The 18,306-nt window shown below is 38.0% G+C and overlaps 1 protein-coding gene across 7 annotated transcripts in view; it reads left to right on the forward strand.

The window, feature by feature from the left end:
- POLQ (DNA polymerase theta) overlaps positions 1–18,306 on the forward strand; it is a 103,626-nt gene that overhangs the window by 64,701 nt on the left and 20,619 nt on the right. For all 7 annotated transcript variants that reach the window (XM_074404282.1, XM_074404279.1, XM_074404285.1 and 4 more), the window contains 5 exons: positions 5,531–5,724; positions 7,852–7,989; positions 9,349–9,523; positions 12,965–13,091; positions 13,750–13,883. In XM_074404282.1, the coding sequence (XP_074260383.1) occupies positions 5,531–5,724; positions 7,852–7,989; positions 9,349–9,523; positions 12,965–13,091; positions 13,750–13,883 (768 nt within the window). The remainder of the gene's footprint in view (positions 1–5,530; positions 5,725–7,851; positions 7,990–9,348; positions 9,524–12,964; positions 13,092–13,749; positions 13,884–18,306) is intronic.

Here is an 18,306-nt window from a genome sequence, read left to right on the forward strand (position 1 = left end):
AATTACAAAATGGCATTTATTCAGTTGTTGCTAGTTTTGTATTTGAACTTTATCAGATGATTTTTATTCACACTTAGAACACATCCTTAATGGATTTCAAAAAGTTAACTCTTTTCTTTTTGGAACTATTAACAGATTTTTTTTTTTTCACAGCAAAGGATAATTGTAAGTCTGTTTTTTCCCGCATAACAAATAACATGAATTTATTGTGGGGTCTGCTGGCCCAGATTGAGCACCCTGACTCCAGAAAACTTAATGGATGCTTATGGTAGAGATGTGAAGCAGAACAAATTGGCTTCATTGCGAGGAGATAACTGAATTTATTGACTGATCAATAAGTACTAGAAAATAGATGGATGAGTTCATACAGACTAGGGTTTGGATCTGGACTGTACACTTATGAGCTGAATAACTTTGGGCAAACTACTGAAACTGTAAGTCTGGTTCTTATAAAGTTGTTCTAAGGATGAAAAAAGATAGTAAATATGGGCAGTGTTTGTCACAGAGCAGATGCTTATTATGTTCATTATTGTAATTTTTAACTTTGACCATTTCAATATGCTTTTGAAAGCTTCTTTTTTTCTGCAAACTTTCAAAAATGTATGGCCGGCCAGGCTCAATGGCTCCTGCCTGTAGTCCCAGCTACTCAGGAGGGAGGATCACTTGAGCCCAGAAGTTTGAGACCAACCTGGACAACACAGTGAGACCCCCATCTCAAAAACAAGAGTGGTTAGGAGGTATTAAATGCTTTTTTAGTCATAGAATTCAGGAATTGAAGTGCAATGAGGGAAAAGAAGGTTTTGGAGAGAATGTAGACGGCTATAAGATTTAGTTTGAGGCCGGGCGCGGTGGCTCAAGCCTGTAGTCCCAGCACTTTGGGAGGCCGAGGCGGGTGGATCACGAGGTCAAGAGATCGAGACCATCCATGGTCAACATGGTGAAACCCCGTCTCTACTAAAAATACAAAACATTAGCTGGACATGGTGGCGTGTGCCTGTAATCCCAGCTACTCAGGAGGCTGAGGCAGGAGAATTGCCTGAACCCAGGAGGCGGAGGTTGCGGTGAGCCGAGATCATGCCATTGCACTCCAGCCTGGGTAACAATAGTGAAACTCCGTCTCAAAAAAAAAAAAAAAAGATTTAGTTTGAATATAATTATTTTTTTGTAGAAAGAGACCCAGCTATATTTTATTTTTTACATTTTTCTGTTAGCTGGGAGGTAGTCTCATCTGATGTAGAAAAATACTTTAACTGCAACTTTTGATTTCTTTAATAACTGTAAGATTATTCATTCAGTTATATCTTTTTGAGTATATTTGGTGAGCTATATATATATTTTTTCCACATCTTTTTAAAAATTTTTATTACGGCCGGGCACAGTGACTCACGCCTGTAATCCCAGCACTTTGGGAGGCCGAGGCGGGTGGATCACGAGGTCAAGAGATCGAGACCATCCTGGTCAACATGGTGAAACCCCATCTCTACTAAAAAATACAAAAATTAGCTGGGCATGGTGGCACGTGCCTGTAATCCCAGCTACTCAGGAGGCTGAGGCAGGAGAATTGCCTGAACCCAGGAGGCGAAGGTTGCGATGAGCCGAGATCGTGCCATTGCACTCCAGCCTGGGTAACCAGAGAAAAAACTCCGTCTCAAAAAAAAAAAAAAAAAAAATTTTTATTACTCCATTGTGACATTCCCAACATACATGTTTTTATGAATTTATGTTTCATTTAAATTTTCAAATATATTGGTATACAGCTATTGCTAAGTCTCTTTTTTATGTCTCTGGTTTGTTATATCCTCTTTTTCTTTCGTAGTAGTATTTATTATTTAATGTCACTTGAAGTTTTCCTGATTTTCTAGTCTTTTCAAAGAACCAACCTTTGCCTTTGATTCTTCCAATTACTTTTGTTTTCTTTTTCCTTGATTTCTGTTCACATCTATATTACTTATTTTCTTCTGATTCCCCTGACTTTATTTTGTAGTCCTTTTTCAAATTTAATAACTTTGACCTTAAAACCATTACTTCTGAAATTATTTTTTTCTTTTCTAACTTAAGAACATAAGGCAGCTGGCTGCAGTGGCTCACACCTGTAATCCCAGCACTCTGGAAGACCAAGGCAGGAGAATCACTTGAGGCCAGGAGTTTGAGTCCAGCCTTGCCAACATGGTGAAACCCCATCTCTACTAAAAATACAAAAATTAGCTGTAAGTGGTAGTGTGCATCTGTAATCCCAGACACACACACACACACACACACACACACACAAAGAACATAAGGCTATAAGTTTCTCTTAAAGCACTACTTTTATTGTATTCCTGTTTTCATGTGTACACACACACACACACACACACACACACACACACACATTTGTTTTGTAGAGGTGGGGATGTTGCTATGTTGCCCAGGCTGGTCTCGAACTCTTGCCCTCAAGCAGTCCACCTGCCTTTGCCTGCCAAAGTGCTGGGATTACAGGTGTGAGCCACTGTTCCTGGCCTAATATATAATATTCTTATCATGCTAGATATTTTTAGATTTATGGTGTATTTTTTCACTCACAAATTATTTAGAAGAATGGTTTTTAATTCCCAAATATTTAGAAACTTTTTTGTATTTAGACAATCTTTAAACTTAATTGTGTTTTAGTTAGAGTACATGGTTATATAATACTCATTCTTGAAATTTTCAAAGAATGATTCATGGTCTAAAACTGGAACTATTGTGTAAATTATTTGCATTTGAGAATGTGTACTCTAATTCTGGATGCAGAATTTTTGTCTGTTAAGTCAAAATTGTTTTTAAAATATTCTGTAATTTTCTCTGTAATTCAATCAGTTTTAACTTTGTATATTTTGAGGCCATTTTATTAGGTGTGTATGTGTTTAAAATTGATTTACTTTCCTGGTGAATTAAACCTTCTGTTAGTGTATTATGACCATCTGTATTACAAATAATGATTTTTATTCTTAGTTCTTAGTCTGTTTTTTTAATATGAATATGGCAACATGAGCTCTCTTTTGATTAATATTTGCTTCATATAACCTTTTTTTTTTTTTTTTTTGAGACGGAGTTTCGCTCTTGTTACCCAGGCTGGAGTGCAATGGCACGATCTCGGCTCACCGCAACCTCCGCCTCCTGGGTTCAGGCAATTCTCTTGTCTCAGCCTCCTGAGTAGCTGGGATTACAGGCACGCACCACCATGCCCAGCTAACTTTTTGTATTTTTGGTAGAGACGGGGTTTCACCTTGTTGACCAGGATGGTCTCAATCTTTTGACCTCGTGATCCACCTGCCTCGGCCTCCCAAAGTGCTGGGATTACAGGCTTGAGCCACCGCGCCCGGACCACCTTTTTTTTTTTTTTTTTTTTTTTTTTAATTCCTTTTAACCTTTCTAGGTTCCTATCTTCAGACATGTCTTATAAACAAAGTATAGCTTATTTATTTTTCAGGCTTATCTTTTTTTTTTTTTTTACAAATTTACCAATTGTGATTGTTGATGAATTTCTGCTCATTATTATTATTGATATACTGTACTCTATTTTCCTACTGTTTTAGTTTGTTTCTAGTCACTTTTTGTTTTGTCAGTAGTTTGTTCACAGTTGTGCTCTGTTCTAACTAATCCTTATCAGCTATTTTGGGGATCTAAATTTGTTCCTGGTTGTTTCTTCTGAGTCCTGTTCACATTTCTTTGCTCTCTTGTATTTTTCATATTTTTTGTGAGTTCATACAGTATTTATTATAATCAAGGATCCCTGCAAGACTTACTTGTGGGAAGCCATCCCTTAGAAAGGTTTTGTTCCTGCCTTTGCTGAGTACCAAACTACTTCAAATCCAAGGACCACAGTAGCCTTTCTTTGAGAGTTTTGTTTCAGAACAAGAGTGAGGACTGAGGCTTAGCTCCTCATCCTGTTGTTGTTTCAAGGATCTGTATCCCCTTAAACTTTTTGCTATGGGACTCCATTCCCTTAACGATGGGATCCAGGCTAGCTCCCTGCCACTCTTATTTTGTGCTTCTCTGATTGTTCCTGCTATGACCCAAAGTCATTATTTCTCTAGTCTCAAGTAACATGAATTTCTCCACTGGTTCCAGGCTCCTAAAGCCAAGCTCTGACTGCCTCGTACCTTCTGCAGGTGGTTAGAGGCCATTAACTCTCATTTGTTTTTTTTGCTTTTGGTGCAATGGCGCGATCTCGGCTCACCGCAACCTCCGCCTCCTGGGTTCAGGCAATTCTCCTGCCTCAGCCTCCTGAGTAGCTGGGATTACAGGCACACGCCACCATGCCCAGCTAATTTTTAGTATTTTTAGTAGAGACGGGGTTTCACCATGTTGACCAGGATGGTCTCAATCTCTTGACCTCATGATCCACCCGCCTCGGCCTCCCAAAGTGCTGGGATTACAGGCTTGAGCCACCGCACCCGGCCTCCCTGGAGATTTCTTATGCTGATTGAGAGCAGCAGTGCCTCAAAGAATGTGTTTGTTTGGAGCTGGGGTGGGTGGACCAGGGTTGCTTAAATTCCTAGTGACTCAGTACTGGAAGCTGAAGTCTTAGGGATTCTTTCTTAATGATTTAGGATAGCATTTCCCATAGTACATTCCATGGATGCTTACTTTTCAAGATGTTAATAAGTATTATATGAAAAAAAGGTTTAATGGTCAAATAAAATTGGGGACTTTCACTTAAAATTAAATAGTTGTCTTTGCTTCAGGTCCTCTCAGGGCCTTTAATATGTAAATTGAGTCTGCCTTATCCAAAATGTGGGACCAGAAGTGTTTTACATTTCAGATTTTTTTGGATTTTGAAATATTTGCAAATACATAATGAGGTATCTTGTGGATGAGACCCAAGTCTAAATGTAGAATTCATAGATACCCATATACATAGCCTAAAGATAATTTTATACAATGTATTTAATAATGTTATGCATGAAATAAAATTTGTGTATACTGAGCCATCAGAAAGCAAAGGTGTCACTGTCTCAGCCACCCATTTAGACAGTCTGTGGTTGTCTGGCAGAAAAGATATATTGAAGCTGAATGGGGCAAGGAGGGCCTTTTTTCCTTTAGAGATGCTGAATAAACTTTGTGTTATACACCTGAGCATTTTGACTGTGCCCTGTCACTAACAGTCAGGTATGGAATGTCCCACTTGTGGTGTCATGTCAGTGCTCAGAAAGTTTCAGATTTTGGAGCATTTTGGATTTCAAAATAAGGTTGGTTGCTATGCTCTTGCTAAGAGTAGAAGCAGAAACATCTTGGGAGAAATATAGTCTCTTGTAATCCAGGCTATTCACAAGATTGCTGACTCTTCTACTCTCTGCAGAGACAAGGATAGTTGTCCAGTGCTAAGCTAGCCTGTGCTTTTCCACCTTTCATTGTTGGCTTGAGAATGCTGCTCAGGAGACTGGATCCTGAAGGATAGCTTGGTAGCATTTCTGGATTTTCCTAGATGAATTCTGTGTGGTTTAGGTAAGGCTGCTGATCTAGTCACTTAGCCAATGATAACGTTTTAGTTTTCTTTTTTTTCTTCCAGATGTTTTCTGCAAAGTGGAAATGCCCTCTCAGTACTGCTTGGCCTTGCTAGAACTAAATGGAATAGGCTTCAGTACTGCAGAATGTGAAAGTCAGAAACACATACTGCAAGCCAAGCTGGATGCAATTGAGACCCAGGCCTATCAACTAGCTGGCCACAGTTTTTCTTTCACCAGTTCGGATGACATTGCTGAGGTTGTATCATGGGGATAGGAATATAGATAAATAATTTTTAGAGTTAAAATGATTGTGTGTGTGTGTGTGTGTGTGTGTGTGTATATTTACCTGAACACCTAAGGTCAGTAAAATGAAACAGCCAGTTAACCAGATTGCTTTGGGAATATTCTAACATCTAATTTGTAAATTATATCTGTTTTTAATTTACAAATAAAGGAAGGTACTAAAGAGGACTTCTAGAATGTAAACTCCTCATGAAGGAGATTTGCCTGGAACAGAGGAGGCACCCACTAAATATTTGTTGAAGAAATGGTTGGTAGTGGTGGTTGCATGACAGCATAGCTGTTTCTCCATGAAGTTAGTCATTTTGTGAGCCCTCACTCCTCCTTGCTTGCCCTAACATCTTTCTATAGAATAGGAAATTAGATATTTTTCTGAGATGTAAATGAAAAAGGGATTTTTATGACTGTTTCCTTTTTTAAACTTAATTAAGGTTTTTGCTTCCTCACATAAATGTTGACAAATTTTACCTTTGTTTTATTTTCATATGTTGGTATTCTATTCTCTCCTCTCAACCACACTACATCCCTAACAAAGGGTGATTGGGTTGTTTTAGAGGGGTTACAGACACAAGGTGGATGCATACGTTTGATAGCATTGAAGTTCTTGTGTCTTCTAGTTGTGATTCTGTAATACAGCGTATTGGTAAAAGTCATAGACTTTAAAGCCAGACTTCTTGGGTTTGAATCTTACCTCCTCCCTTTATTAACTAGTTCCATAGCCTTGGGCCAATATATAAACTCTCTGTGTCAATTTTCAGTAAAATGGGGGTTGTCATAAAAATTCCTCATAGGGTTGTAGTGAGGTATAAATAACAAGTGACCATTATGTAGTAACTGGTCAATAAATGTTAAATATCCTTATAAAAGTGTCTTTTTTAAAGCCACAGTTACGTTTTATGTTTTTTTTTTTGGTTTTTTTTTCACGTGACTATAAAATTTAAATACAAACATTTTGTTTTTTAACTATTAGGTTTAAGGGTACATGTGAAGGTTTGTCATATAGGTAAACTCGTGTCATGGGGGTTTGTTGTACAGATTATTTCATCACCCAGGTATTAAGCCCAGCATCCAGTAGTTATTTTTTCTGCTCCTCTCCCTTCTTTCATCCTCCACCCTTGAGTAGACCCCATTGTCTATTGTTTCCTTCTTTATGGTCATGAATTCTCATCATTTAGCTCCCACTTATAAGTGAGAACATGCCATATTTGGTTTTCTTTTTCTTTGTTAGCGTATTTTAAATGAAATGAGGAACTTGGTTTCTCTTATTCATGTGTTGAATTCAGTGGTATCTTTTTTTCTTTCTTTCTTTTTGGTATCTTCTTTTAAATTCTTTAGCTCAGAAGTCCCCAAGCCAATACCTAGCTGACTGCACATAAAATTACATAGGGAATTTACAGAAAATACAGAATCTCTGTTTCAGCACAAGTAGGTTTGGGGCAAAGGCAGGAATTATTGCCATTGTGATTCAGATGGGCCTGAAAGCATGTAAAGTACAGACCTCGAGCAAATTCTGGACTAAGAGTAAAGCGCCTTTAGTATTATTGGCTTCTTCTTAGGCCATGTCAAAGTGGTAGCTTAGGCCTGTAGTCCCAGCACTTTGGGAGGCCGAGGCAGGTAGATTGCTTGAGCTTAGAGTTTGAGACCACCCTGGCCAACCTGGTGAAACCCTGTCTCTACCAAAGATATAAAAATTAGCCAGGCATGGTAGTGTACTCCTGTGGCCCCAGCTACTTGAGAGGCTGAAGTGGGAGGATCACTTGAGCCCAGGAGGTCAAGGCTACAGTGAGCCATGATCACACCACTACACTCTGGCCTGGGTGACAGTGAGATCCTGAATCAAAAAAAAAAAAAAAAAAAAAAGAAGGCCTTGTGTTAGTATTAATCTGATAGTGCCTAGAGTATGGATAGACTACCTGACATATGCATTTTCATTGCCATCATTTGTTAAATATGGTAATTCCAAATTATCCAGAGAAACATTCTTTCAGTCCAGCTTGAACTATGGAGCTTTTTCTAAAATAAATTCTGAATGATAGTCTTTGCAAGTTTCATTTTTGACTAAAGAGGCATTAATTTCTTGTAGGTTTTATTTTTGGAATTGAAGTTGCCCCCAAATGGAGAGATGAAAAACCAAGGCAGCAAGAAAACTCTGGGTTCTACGAGAAGAGGGAGTGACAGTGGACGCAAGCTAAGGCTGGGAAGACAGTTCAGCACTAGTAAGGTGCTCTTTGGGGCAGTCACAGAGCCGGGCAGAACCTGAACTGTTTTTAGCATTTTGGTGTCTAGAAAGAATGCTGATGAAATCAAGATCTGAGTCCACCATTTGAATTTACCCAGATATAGATTAACATACTGATTTGTGGTTTGGTAGCCCACAAATTCTGTGGAGATTTTCTGCATGGAAAATTCAAATCATAATCTTAGCAGTTGTGTCCCTTCTTCCTATCATTAAAATGGTATAAAGGTTTATAAACTCAGCCTTAAAGACATTATTTAATTATTGCCATCCATTACTCTTGGACATCTAATATTACTTAATTCATATAGTTATGTGAACATAGAGAAAGGTATGTAAGAATTTTTAAAAAGAAAGGAACCCAGTCAGAACAAATATATTACCTTTTGTAATCTAACCTATTGACCTGTATGTTTTTTTTTTACCCCAACTCATTCCTTACATGTAGGGTCAGTCTTTCAGTTATTTGCTTTACAGGTTCAGCAAAAGCCAAGAAAAACAACTCTGTAGTAATCAGAATGTATCGGTGTTTACTTTATTGTAAATAATGGTGAACAGCAGTTAATAGTTTTATATTCCTTTAAAAAAGAATTTAATCTGCTAATTTCAAAGTAAAATTGTTAATCATAATCCATTGGAAACTATGCAACAGGGGGAGAGAAGAGAGAAAAGGCTTAATTTTACATTGTTACTGAAGTTTTAGTGGAAAAATAGGGTAGAAAATATGGCATAGAGCTGTTCAAGTTGCCTTTGTGTACAATTTCAGTCCTTACACCATTATGTATGACTTGTCTGCTCCTAGGAAGTTTCCTTAGCTCCAGACTGTAGCACAATTGTTTATTTGTTCTCACTGGCCCTTTTACTCACAAGTTTCTGTTCCTTAATAGTTCACTGAAAGTCTATAGTACAAAAAATTCAAAGTTTTAAAAATAGATGTCTCCTGATTACCTTGATATGGAAACCATATAAGTTTCTGGGCAAGAAGAAAAACAACTGGGATACTTCCAGTCATGTCAGGAGTGGAGGAGGAAAATGCATAAAGAAAACAGATGATGTAAAATAAACGTTTGGTGGGGTGTGGGTAGGCAGTCGCTTTGTTAAACTGACAACTCATTTTTTTTAAAAAGGTAATTTTAAATTGATCATGCTCAGCATTACCACATTTGCATTTTATAAACTGTAGTTATAGTTTTATCAATATGGTGGTTACAACCCAAGAAATAGTTTTGAGTTGTAGATGTTACTCTCAGATTTAATTTTGAGACTGTTATTTACGTAAAAGAGATTCTAGCTTGCTATGGAATTTGGACAAGAATTCAATCTTACCTTATATTTTTTTGGCAGGATGTTTTAAATAAATTAAAGGCATTACATCCTTTACCAGGCTTGATATTAGAATGGAGAAGAATCACTAATGCTATTACCAAAGTGGTCTTTCCTCTTCAGCGGGAAAAGCGTCTTAATCCTTTTCTTGGAATGGAAAGAATCTATCCTGTGTCACAGTCGCACACTGCTACAGGTAATGAGAAATCTTAAGTATAAACAGTATCCAATTTTGAAGGAAAAACATTTTCATATGCAATATTTCTTACGATGGCCAAGAATTCAAGTGTTGATCATGGGGTTAAAGTGAAGTTTTAAAACTATAAACTACATGCTTTATCCAAAGCATAGGTAGATACTACCTGGGTACAGAGATCAGTATTGGTTTCTGCTTTTATTTATTTTTTTAATTTATTTATTTTGAGACAGAGTTTCATTCTTGTTGCCCAGGCTGGAGTGCAGTGGCATGATCTCGGCTCACTGCAATCTCTGCCTCCTGGGTTCAAGTGATTCTCCTGCCTCAGCCCCCTGAGTAGCTGGGATTACAGGTGTACACCACCTTGCCTGGCTAATTTTTTAGTAGAGACAAGATTTTGGTCAGGCTGGTCTTGAACTGCTGACCTCAGGTGATCCACCTGCCTTGGCCTCCCAAAGCGCTGGGATTACAGTGAGCCACTGTGCCTGGCCTGTTTCCTGCTTTTAAGTACTTGTATAGAGTAACTGGGATTTCTGAGATAGTGCTTTCAAAGTATGTATACACAGGAATTAAATATTTCAGTCGGCGGTCTTACCTAGTTTCAGTCCCATCCCTTTTTTGAGCCTCTTAAGATTTCTCTGAGTTGAATCTGAGTAGGCTTCTGGGACATCTGTGTTAAGTATCTTATTTCACCCAAGCAGAAAAGAAAGCTGTAGCGCTCTTTGGATATCTCATGGTCCTCTTTAAATAAGTAAGAGTGTAATCTTATGAGGAAAAATGCATTCTTTCTCTAGGCAGTATAAAACTCTTAAGTATTTGCCAAATGTGATGTGTAGTGGAAGAAAGGGTGGCTTTAACTCATTCATAGAGGAGGCTCTATTGGTGCCTGGTTAGATTGGTGATATAGAATGTGGGCTTTGACATGAGAAATCAGTATTTGAATCCTGGTTCTATAAATATTTATGAAAAGATATTTAACCTTTCAATGCCTAAGTTTTTTCATGTATAATACAAGGCACAGTGCCTCACACCTGTAATCCCAGCACTTTGGGAGGCTAAGACCGGAGGGTCACTTGAGCCCAGCAGTTTGAGACTAGCCTGAGCAAGAGAGTGAAACCCATGTCTCTACAAAAAGTCAAAAAATTAGCTATGTGTGATATCTTGTGCCTGTAGTCCCAGCTACTTGGGAGGCTGAGGTAGGAGGATCGCTTGAGCCTGGGATGTCAAGGCTGCAGTGAGCTGTGATTGCACCATTGCAGTTCAGCCTGGGCAACAGAGTGAGACCCTGTCTCAGTCAATCAATAAACAAATAAACAAGGCAATAACAGTCTTACTTCACCTGGTAATTCTGAGGATTAAATAGGTTCTAGATGTAGAATACTTAGAACAGTGCATGGCTCCTAGAAAGCACTCACTGTTGGTTGCTGTTATCTAGCATGGAGGCTCCATCAGGTGCTGCTTTTGTCTGCTTGCTTTATCTTGTTTTAAACTTTCTAATTATCTTTCTTCTGATTTAGCTAATCTCTTGTCCCATCCCAGTGATATCTTGCCCTGTTAGTATTTAAATTTCACTTTGAAACATATGATAATGATATAAACTTACATGAAATAAAATCTTTGATGATGAAAAAACATCTACCTAGAGTTTTCAAAGGTGTTGCACATTTCTTTGTTCTTTACAAAGCAGAAGTTAAAGCCAGTAAGAATTCTATTCTTATTACTGATTTTAGAAATATATTTTAATAAATAACTTTTATAATAGTTTAGAAATACAAACTTAAGCAAAGCCTTTCATCAATGTACTTCATATCTATTAAGCTATATATTCATGCTTGTAATTTATTTTTACCTTTTTTTTTTTTTTTTTTTTTTGGTCTGCCAGTGTTGCCTCATTAATTCAACTAATAGACCAGGGCAATGTGCTGAACATGAAGTGTTATAGAAAAGAAGGCAATGTGTTGATGTAAAAAGAGTCTTGGATGCCCTCCTCTGTTATTTGTTAGCTTTGTAACATTGAACAGGCCATTTAATGACAACAGTTACATAAAAGGTTATCATTAATTGAACACACTTTGTGCTAGAAGCTAAATGACAAAGACATAATATCAGGGGATCATTCAGAAAAACAATGTCCAAGTCACTTAAAATGTCTGATTTATCAGAAGATAATGGAGTTATACATAGCTAGTAGCCTGTTACAATGAAGAGTGTATCATAAAATAGAGTTTTACTATTGCTGATAGTGTTATAAAAATCACACTAACAAAATTACTCAAACTTTTTTGGAGTGGTACTTACATGTTTAGAGAAATTCAAACAAGTAAACAAACTGTAAAATATTTGGGGAAATAAAGGCTTTACAATCTTTTTTTTTTTTTTTTTGAGACATCTCACTCTGTTGTCCAGTCTAGAGTACAGTGGTGTGATCTTGGCTCACTGCAGTGTCTACCCCCCAGGTTCAAGTGATTCTCCTTCCTCAGCTTCCTAAGTAACTGGGGATTACAGGCACTTGCCACCATGCCCACCTAATTTTTTGTAGTTTTAGTAGAGATGGGGTTTTACTATGTTGGCCAGACTTATATGCTTTTTTTTTTTTTTTTTTTTTAAAGCTTTCTATTCACTGGAAAATTTACTATTAACCACCTGATTCAAGTCTCCACTTGATTCAGTACTTCTAGTCAGTACGTACTATTGTTGATTCTCTCGATGAATTATGATGATGATGAAGAAAGATGATGATGTCTGAAAGTGATGGGCTTTTTTTTTTTTTTTTTTTTGAGACGGAGTTTCGCTCTTGTTACCCAGGCTGGAGTGCAATGGCGCGATCTTGGCTCACCACAACCTCCACCTCCTGGGTTCAGGCAATTCTCCTGCCTCAGCCTCCTGAGTAGCTGGGATTACAGGCACGTGCCACCATGCCCAGCTAATTTTTTGCACTTTTAGTAGAGACGGGGTTTCACCATGTTGACCAGGATGGTCTCGATCTCTCGACCTCGTGATCCACCCGCCTCGGCCTCCCAAAGTGCTGGGATTACAGGCTTGAGCCACCGCGCCTGGCCGTGATGGGCTTTTAAGAGGCTTCAGTGGTTGCTTCTCCTAAGATCCATTTGATTAGCCTTTACTCATTAATATGACTGCTAACATGTTATAGTGCTGAAATTTGATACTCAGGAGTAGTTAAGTTTATCAATTACTTCTCACTGTGGGATTGTTTTCTATGTAAAACATAATATTGTAGCCAATTTATTCATTTATTTTGGGATGGTCTTATTTTATCACTGTTAGACACATGAACATGATGAAAAATATTTTATTTAAATATAAATTTATTTTAGTTCAGCATTGATAGTCTGTATTTTTAAGATAATCCAGAAATGTGAATACCGTTAAATAACCAGATTTCTTTTTCTAATTTTATGTCTTTATTCTGCTTGATTTCAGGACGAATAACCTTTACAGAACCAAATATTCAGAATGTGCCAAGAGATTTTGAAATCAAAATGCCAACACTAGTAGGAGAAAGCCCACCTTCTCAAGCTGTAGGCAAAGGCCTACTTCCTATGGGCAGGTAGGCACTGTTTCTCTGGATCTGTATTAATAAACTTATGTAAGTATGAATGGCTGAAAATAGCTTATTAGACAAATAAATGAAATTAGTTTAATTTTATGTTTCAGACATACCCATTTCTATCCTAGACCATTTTGAATCCTGAGTCTAGGATTCAAAATGTAAAGTGTAAAGTGTAAGTGTAAAGAAGCTACTTCATGTTTAATTGAATGTTTGCTAAAAGAGTTCTAGTATCTTTGTTAAGCTTTAAAGTGATTATCAGGTTTGTTTTGTTTTGTTTTGAAATGGAATCTTGCTCTGTTGCCAGGCTGGAGAGCAGTGGTGCCTTGGCTCACTTCAACCTCCACCTCCTGGGCTCAAGCAATTCTCCAACCTCAGCCTCCTGAGTAGCTGGCACTACAGCTATGTGCCACCACACCTGGCTAATTTTTGTAGAGACAAGGGTCTCACTTTGTTGCCCTGACTAGTCCTGAACTCCTAGGCTCAAGCAATCTGCTCGCCTCAGCTTCCCAAAGTGCTGGTATTACAGGTGTGAGCTATCACACCCAACTCTCAGATAAGGTTTTTATTCCGTTTCTTAGCTGGAAATACTGATGTTGTTGAAAATTAGATCTTTTTCATATATTTGAGACTGCTTTATGTTTATCTGATGATGTAGTTTGTACCACAGAGGAAAAAATAAAAAGGGTTGGAGCCTGAACCGTGGATGCCAGACACAGATGGACGAGAGAGCTGCAGACAGAGGAATGCCGTTTTCAGTTAGCATGCGACATGCCTTTGTGCCTTTTCCAGGTAAGGTGGCTGATAGCTTTGAAGCTTCTCATTGCTGTGAGAATGTTTTTCAAAGCCTGAAATTTGGATGAGACTTCGAGCATGCATTTGTCCCTCCATCTTTCTGTCTACAGCAGTCATCTTGTCCTGCCAGGTTTATAGCAGTCATCTTCTCCATGATTTGCTCTGTGGGAAACTTTTGTGGTGTGTGCTCAGCAGCAGTAGTCTGCTGAAACCATGTCTTCTTCTTTTTTTTTTTTTTTTTTTTTTTAATTGCATTTTAGGTTTTGGGGTACGAAACCATGTCTTCTAACGTCAGTGTAAACTTCTTTGCAAAGTCTGGTTGATTTTGTCAGTCTTCATCCTCTTTAACTTCTTTACAGCATTTGTCACTGTTAATTAACTCTTTCCTTCTTCAATTTCCCTTCTCTCTTGACCTCTAAAGGGACAATTTTTTTGGTCTCTCCTTCTAACTTTTATGCTTTTATGTCTGTACTTCCTTTTTCTGCACTGCTGCTTCCTATTGCATGGGGTGGCCCCTAAGGCTATTGTCATTCTGCCTGACCTCAACTCAGTACTCTGGACATAAACCTTTTGTTGTCAAGACAGTTGGAAGTGGTGATGTAACTTGCATATCATCCCGACTGTTAGTATACATATTTGTTCTTTTATCTGTCATCAGCTGGCAGGTCCAGGTGAGTGCAATTAACCATCTGAATTTATTTAAATTCCATCAGAAACTTATATTCCAAGGGTGAATGTGATGACATGTCTTGCTAGGCAATTTTTAATGTTGCTTATGTCTGAACTATCAGCATACAAAATTCTATCACAGTTATCCAAGAGAGTCCCCAGAAGGTCTGTGTGGTGTATGGTAATTTCTTTCTTTCTTACTTTTTTGAGATGGAGTCTCACACTGTCACCAGGATGGAGTGCAATAGAGTTTTCTTAAAACGCATGAATCAGTTTTTTTGTTTTGTTTGTCCGCAGCTTCCTCATCCCCCCTCAGCCTTAATAGAAATTGTGGAGTAGGAAAATGCAGTTGACATACTACATACTGAAGAGTACCTCAGAGCCTCCTTGCTCTGGATTAGACTTCGGCCTAAGAGGATGTTATGGCTGGTTGTATTTTTTATCCAGAATACTCCAATTTTCTCCATATTAGCAATAAGGCTGTCTTGCCTTCCTATAATTCATGTGTTCACTGGAGTAACACTTTTAATTTCCTTCCAGAACTTTTCCTTTGCATTCACAACTTGGCTAACTGTATGACACAAGAGGCCTAGCTTTCAACCTATCTCAGCTTTTGACATGCCTTCTTCAATAAGCTTAATTATTTCTAGCTTTTGGTTTCGTACAAGAGAGATGTGACTTTCTCGTTCTCTTGAGCACTTATAGGTCATTGCCATTGTAGGGTGATTAATTGGCCTAATTTTAATATTGTATCTCAGGGAATAGGGAGGTCTGAGAGAGAAAGGGGAGAAAGGAGGTCTGAGAGAGAGGGGAACAGCCAGTTAGTGGAGTAGTTAGAACGCACACAACATTGATCGATGAAGTTGATTGATGAAGTTAACTCTTACGTGAATGTGGTTCATGGATTGTAATAATAGTAACATCAAAGATCACCATAACAGGTAATAATGAGAGGGTTTGAAGTAATATGAACATTACTATTAATAAAATGTGTCACAGTGAACACATGCTATTGGAAAATGGTGCTGATAGACTTGCTCCACTCAGAGTTGCCAAAAACCTTTAATTTCTTTAAAAGAAACTGCAATATCTGTGAGGCATAATAAAGTGAAGTGCAATAAAGCAAGGTATGCTTCATTTTATAAAACTTATATTTTGACAAAGTAGATCACATGCCCACGTTGTTTCAAACATACTTTAAAGTATTTCATGCAAGGCATGGTGGCTCACACCTGTAATCCCAGCATTTTGGGAGGCCGAAGCAGGAAGGTTGCTTGAGTCCAGGACTTCACAACCAGCCTGGGCAACATAGGGAGACCCCATCTTTACAGAAAATTAAAAAATTAGCTAGGCATAGTGGTGTGCATCTGTAGTCCCAGCTACTGAGGAGTCTGAGGTCTGAATATCGTATCACTTGAGCCCAGGAGGTTGGGGCTGCACTGAGCCATGATTGTGCCACTGCACTCCAGCCTAGGTGAAAGAGCAAGACACTATCTCAAAAAAAAGAATATAAAATTCCAGTAACTGAATTGAGTACCAGAAACTCATTTTTTTGTCTTTTCTATTTTTTAGAAACTCATTAAAAAAAAAATAGCATCTGTATTAACAAAGCTGGTTCATATTTTCTCCGAAGTATTAATTTGACTTTGAAGCAGAAATACCCATTACAAAACAATGTCTGTACAAATTAAGTAAATTTACCAACTCTTTTTTTTTTTGAGGAGGAGTTTCGCTCTTGTTACCCAGGCTGGAGTGCAGTGGCGCGATCTCGGCTCACCGCAACCTCCGCCTCCTGGGTTCAGGCAATTCTCCTGCCTCAGCCTCCTGAGTAGCTGGGATTACAGGCATGCACCACCATGCCCAGCTAATTTTTTGTATTTTTAGTAGAGACGGGGTTTCGCCACGTTGACCAGGATGGTCTCGATCTCTTGACCTCGCGATCCACCCGCCTCGGCCTCCCAAAGTGCTGGGATTACAGGCGTGAGCCACCGCGCCCGGCCCAACTCTTATGTTACTCATTATGACAGGTTGCGTGTCCCTTGTCTCGAATCCTTGAGACTAAAAGCATTTGAGATTTTGGAATATTTGCATATACATAATGTGATATTTTGGGGATGGGATCCAAGTCATAATATGAAATTTATGTTTCATGTACACCTTATAGACATAGCCTAAAGGTAGTTTTATACAATATTTTAAATTTTATGCATGAAACAAAGTTATAACTTTGACTTGTTACAAGAGGTCAGTTGTGGAACTTTCCACTTGTAGCATCATGTCAGTGCTCAGAAAGTTTTAGATTTTGGAACATTTTAGATTTTGAATTTTTAGATTAAGGATGCCATACCGATATTATGTCAAATTCAAAAGACTATTACTTAAATAAAAAAACAACTCTAAATTTGTCAGCATCAGAGCATTTAAATTTTTTTTTAAATATTTGCAGTTTATATAACGTGTTGATTGTAATTAAACAATACTGCATATTGATTTATACTTGAAAAATGCATAAAGTTATTAGTATTATTATTGGAAGAGATGGGGATTCCTGCTGTGTTGCTGAGGCTTGTCTGGAACTCCTGGGCTGAAATGTTCCCCCAGCCTTGGCCTCCCCAGTTACTGGAATTACAGGTGTGAGCTATTGCACCTAGCCCATTATTGATTTGTTTTATAAAAAGTTTTCATTTCCAAATAAATTCTCATACCTGTCTAGCTAGGTCACAAGCACATTATTCCTTTTCTTGGAGCCTCAAATATATGCTGTGTGATATCAGTCAAAAAACATAAATCACATTGTTCTTTTGGTCTTTGATTACAAAATATGTGGCAAGTGTTCTTCTGTTTCAAGAAAATATTGGAGTACAGTAAATCTTTGTAAGACTTTTTCATGAATCAAACAATGAGCTTCGATAGCGTACGCAAGATTGTTACATTCATTGTTTTCTATTTTCAGCAGCTCCTTAAGCTGGTGATGACAGCATTTGTACATTTACATAAAATAATTTTAACTGTGTTATAACCCTTTTGATGGTCTGATGTAGAAAACTTGAGCATAAATCTTTTCTATACATATAGTGGAATGAAGAAATAGAGAAACAGACTCCTGTTTAAAACTGTAAAAAAAAATAAGTTTTTTTTTTTTTTTTTTTTTTGAGACGGAGTTTCGCTCTTGTTACCCAGGCTGGAGTGCAATGGCGCAATCTCGGCTCACCGCAACCTCCGCCTCCTGGGTTCAAGCAATTCTCCTGCCTCAGCCTCCTGAGTAGCTGGGATTACAGGCACGTGCCACCATGCCCAGCTAATTTTTTGTATTTTTAGTAGAGACGGGGTTTCACCATGTTGACCAGGATGGTCTTGATCTCTCGACCTCGTGATCCACCCGCCTCGGCCTCCCAAAGTGCTGGGATTACAAGCTTGAGCCACCGTGCCCGGCCAAATAAATAAGTTTTTAATGACAAAGCTAGACTATTGACTATATGATGAAAGCTATTTTTTTCATATCTACTTGAAATTCCTCTTTGATAAATGTAAAAGATTCCAAAATATCTGTGCCACTAGTTTGATTTTGTAAGCTAAGAATGGTATTTTCTTTATAAATTTAGAAGTCCACTGAGACAAAACCTATTCATAGTATTAATTAAGCAGCTTCTCTGTTATGGGACAGTTCTTCCAAAGCCAAAAAAGAAATACTTGAAATTTGATTAATCTCTGATACAATTAGACAGGTTACCTATAGAGTTGATAGGTAATT

This window comes from Saimiri boliviensis, chromosome 8 (assembly GCF_048565385.1).
Source record: "Saimiri boliviensis isolate mSaiBol1 chromosome 8, mSaiBol1.pri, whole genome shotgun sequence".
Classification (NCBI taxonomy): domain Eukaryota; kingdom Metazoa; phylum Chordata; class Mammalia; order Primates; family Cebidae; genus Saimiri; species Saimiri boliviensis.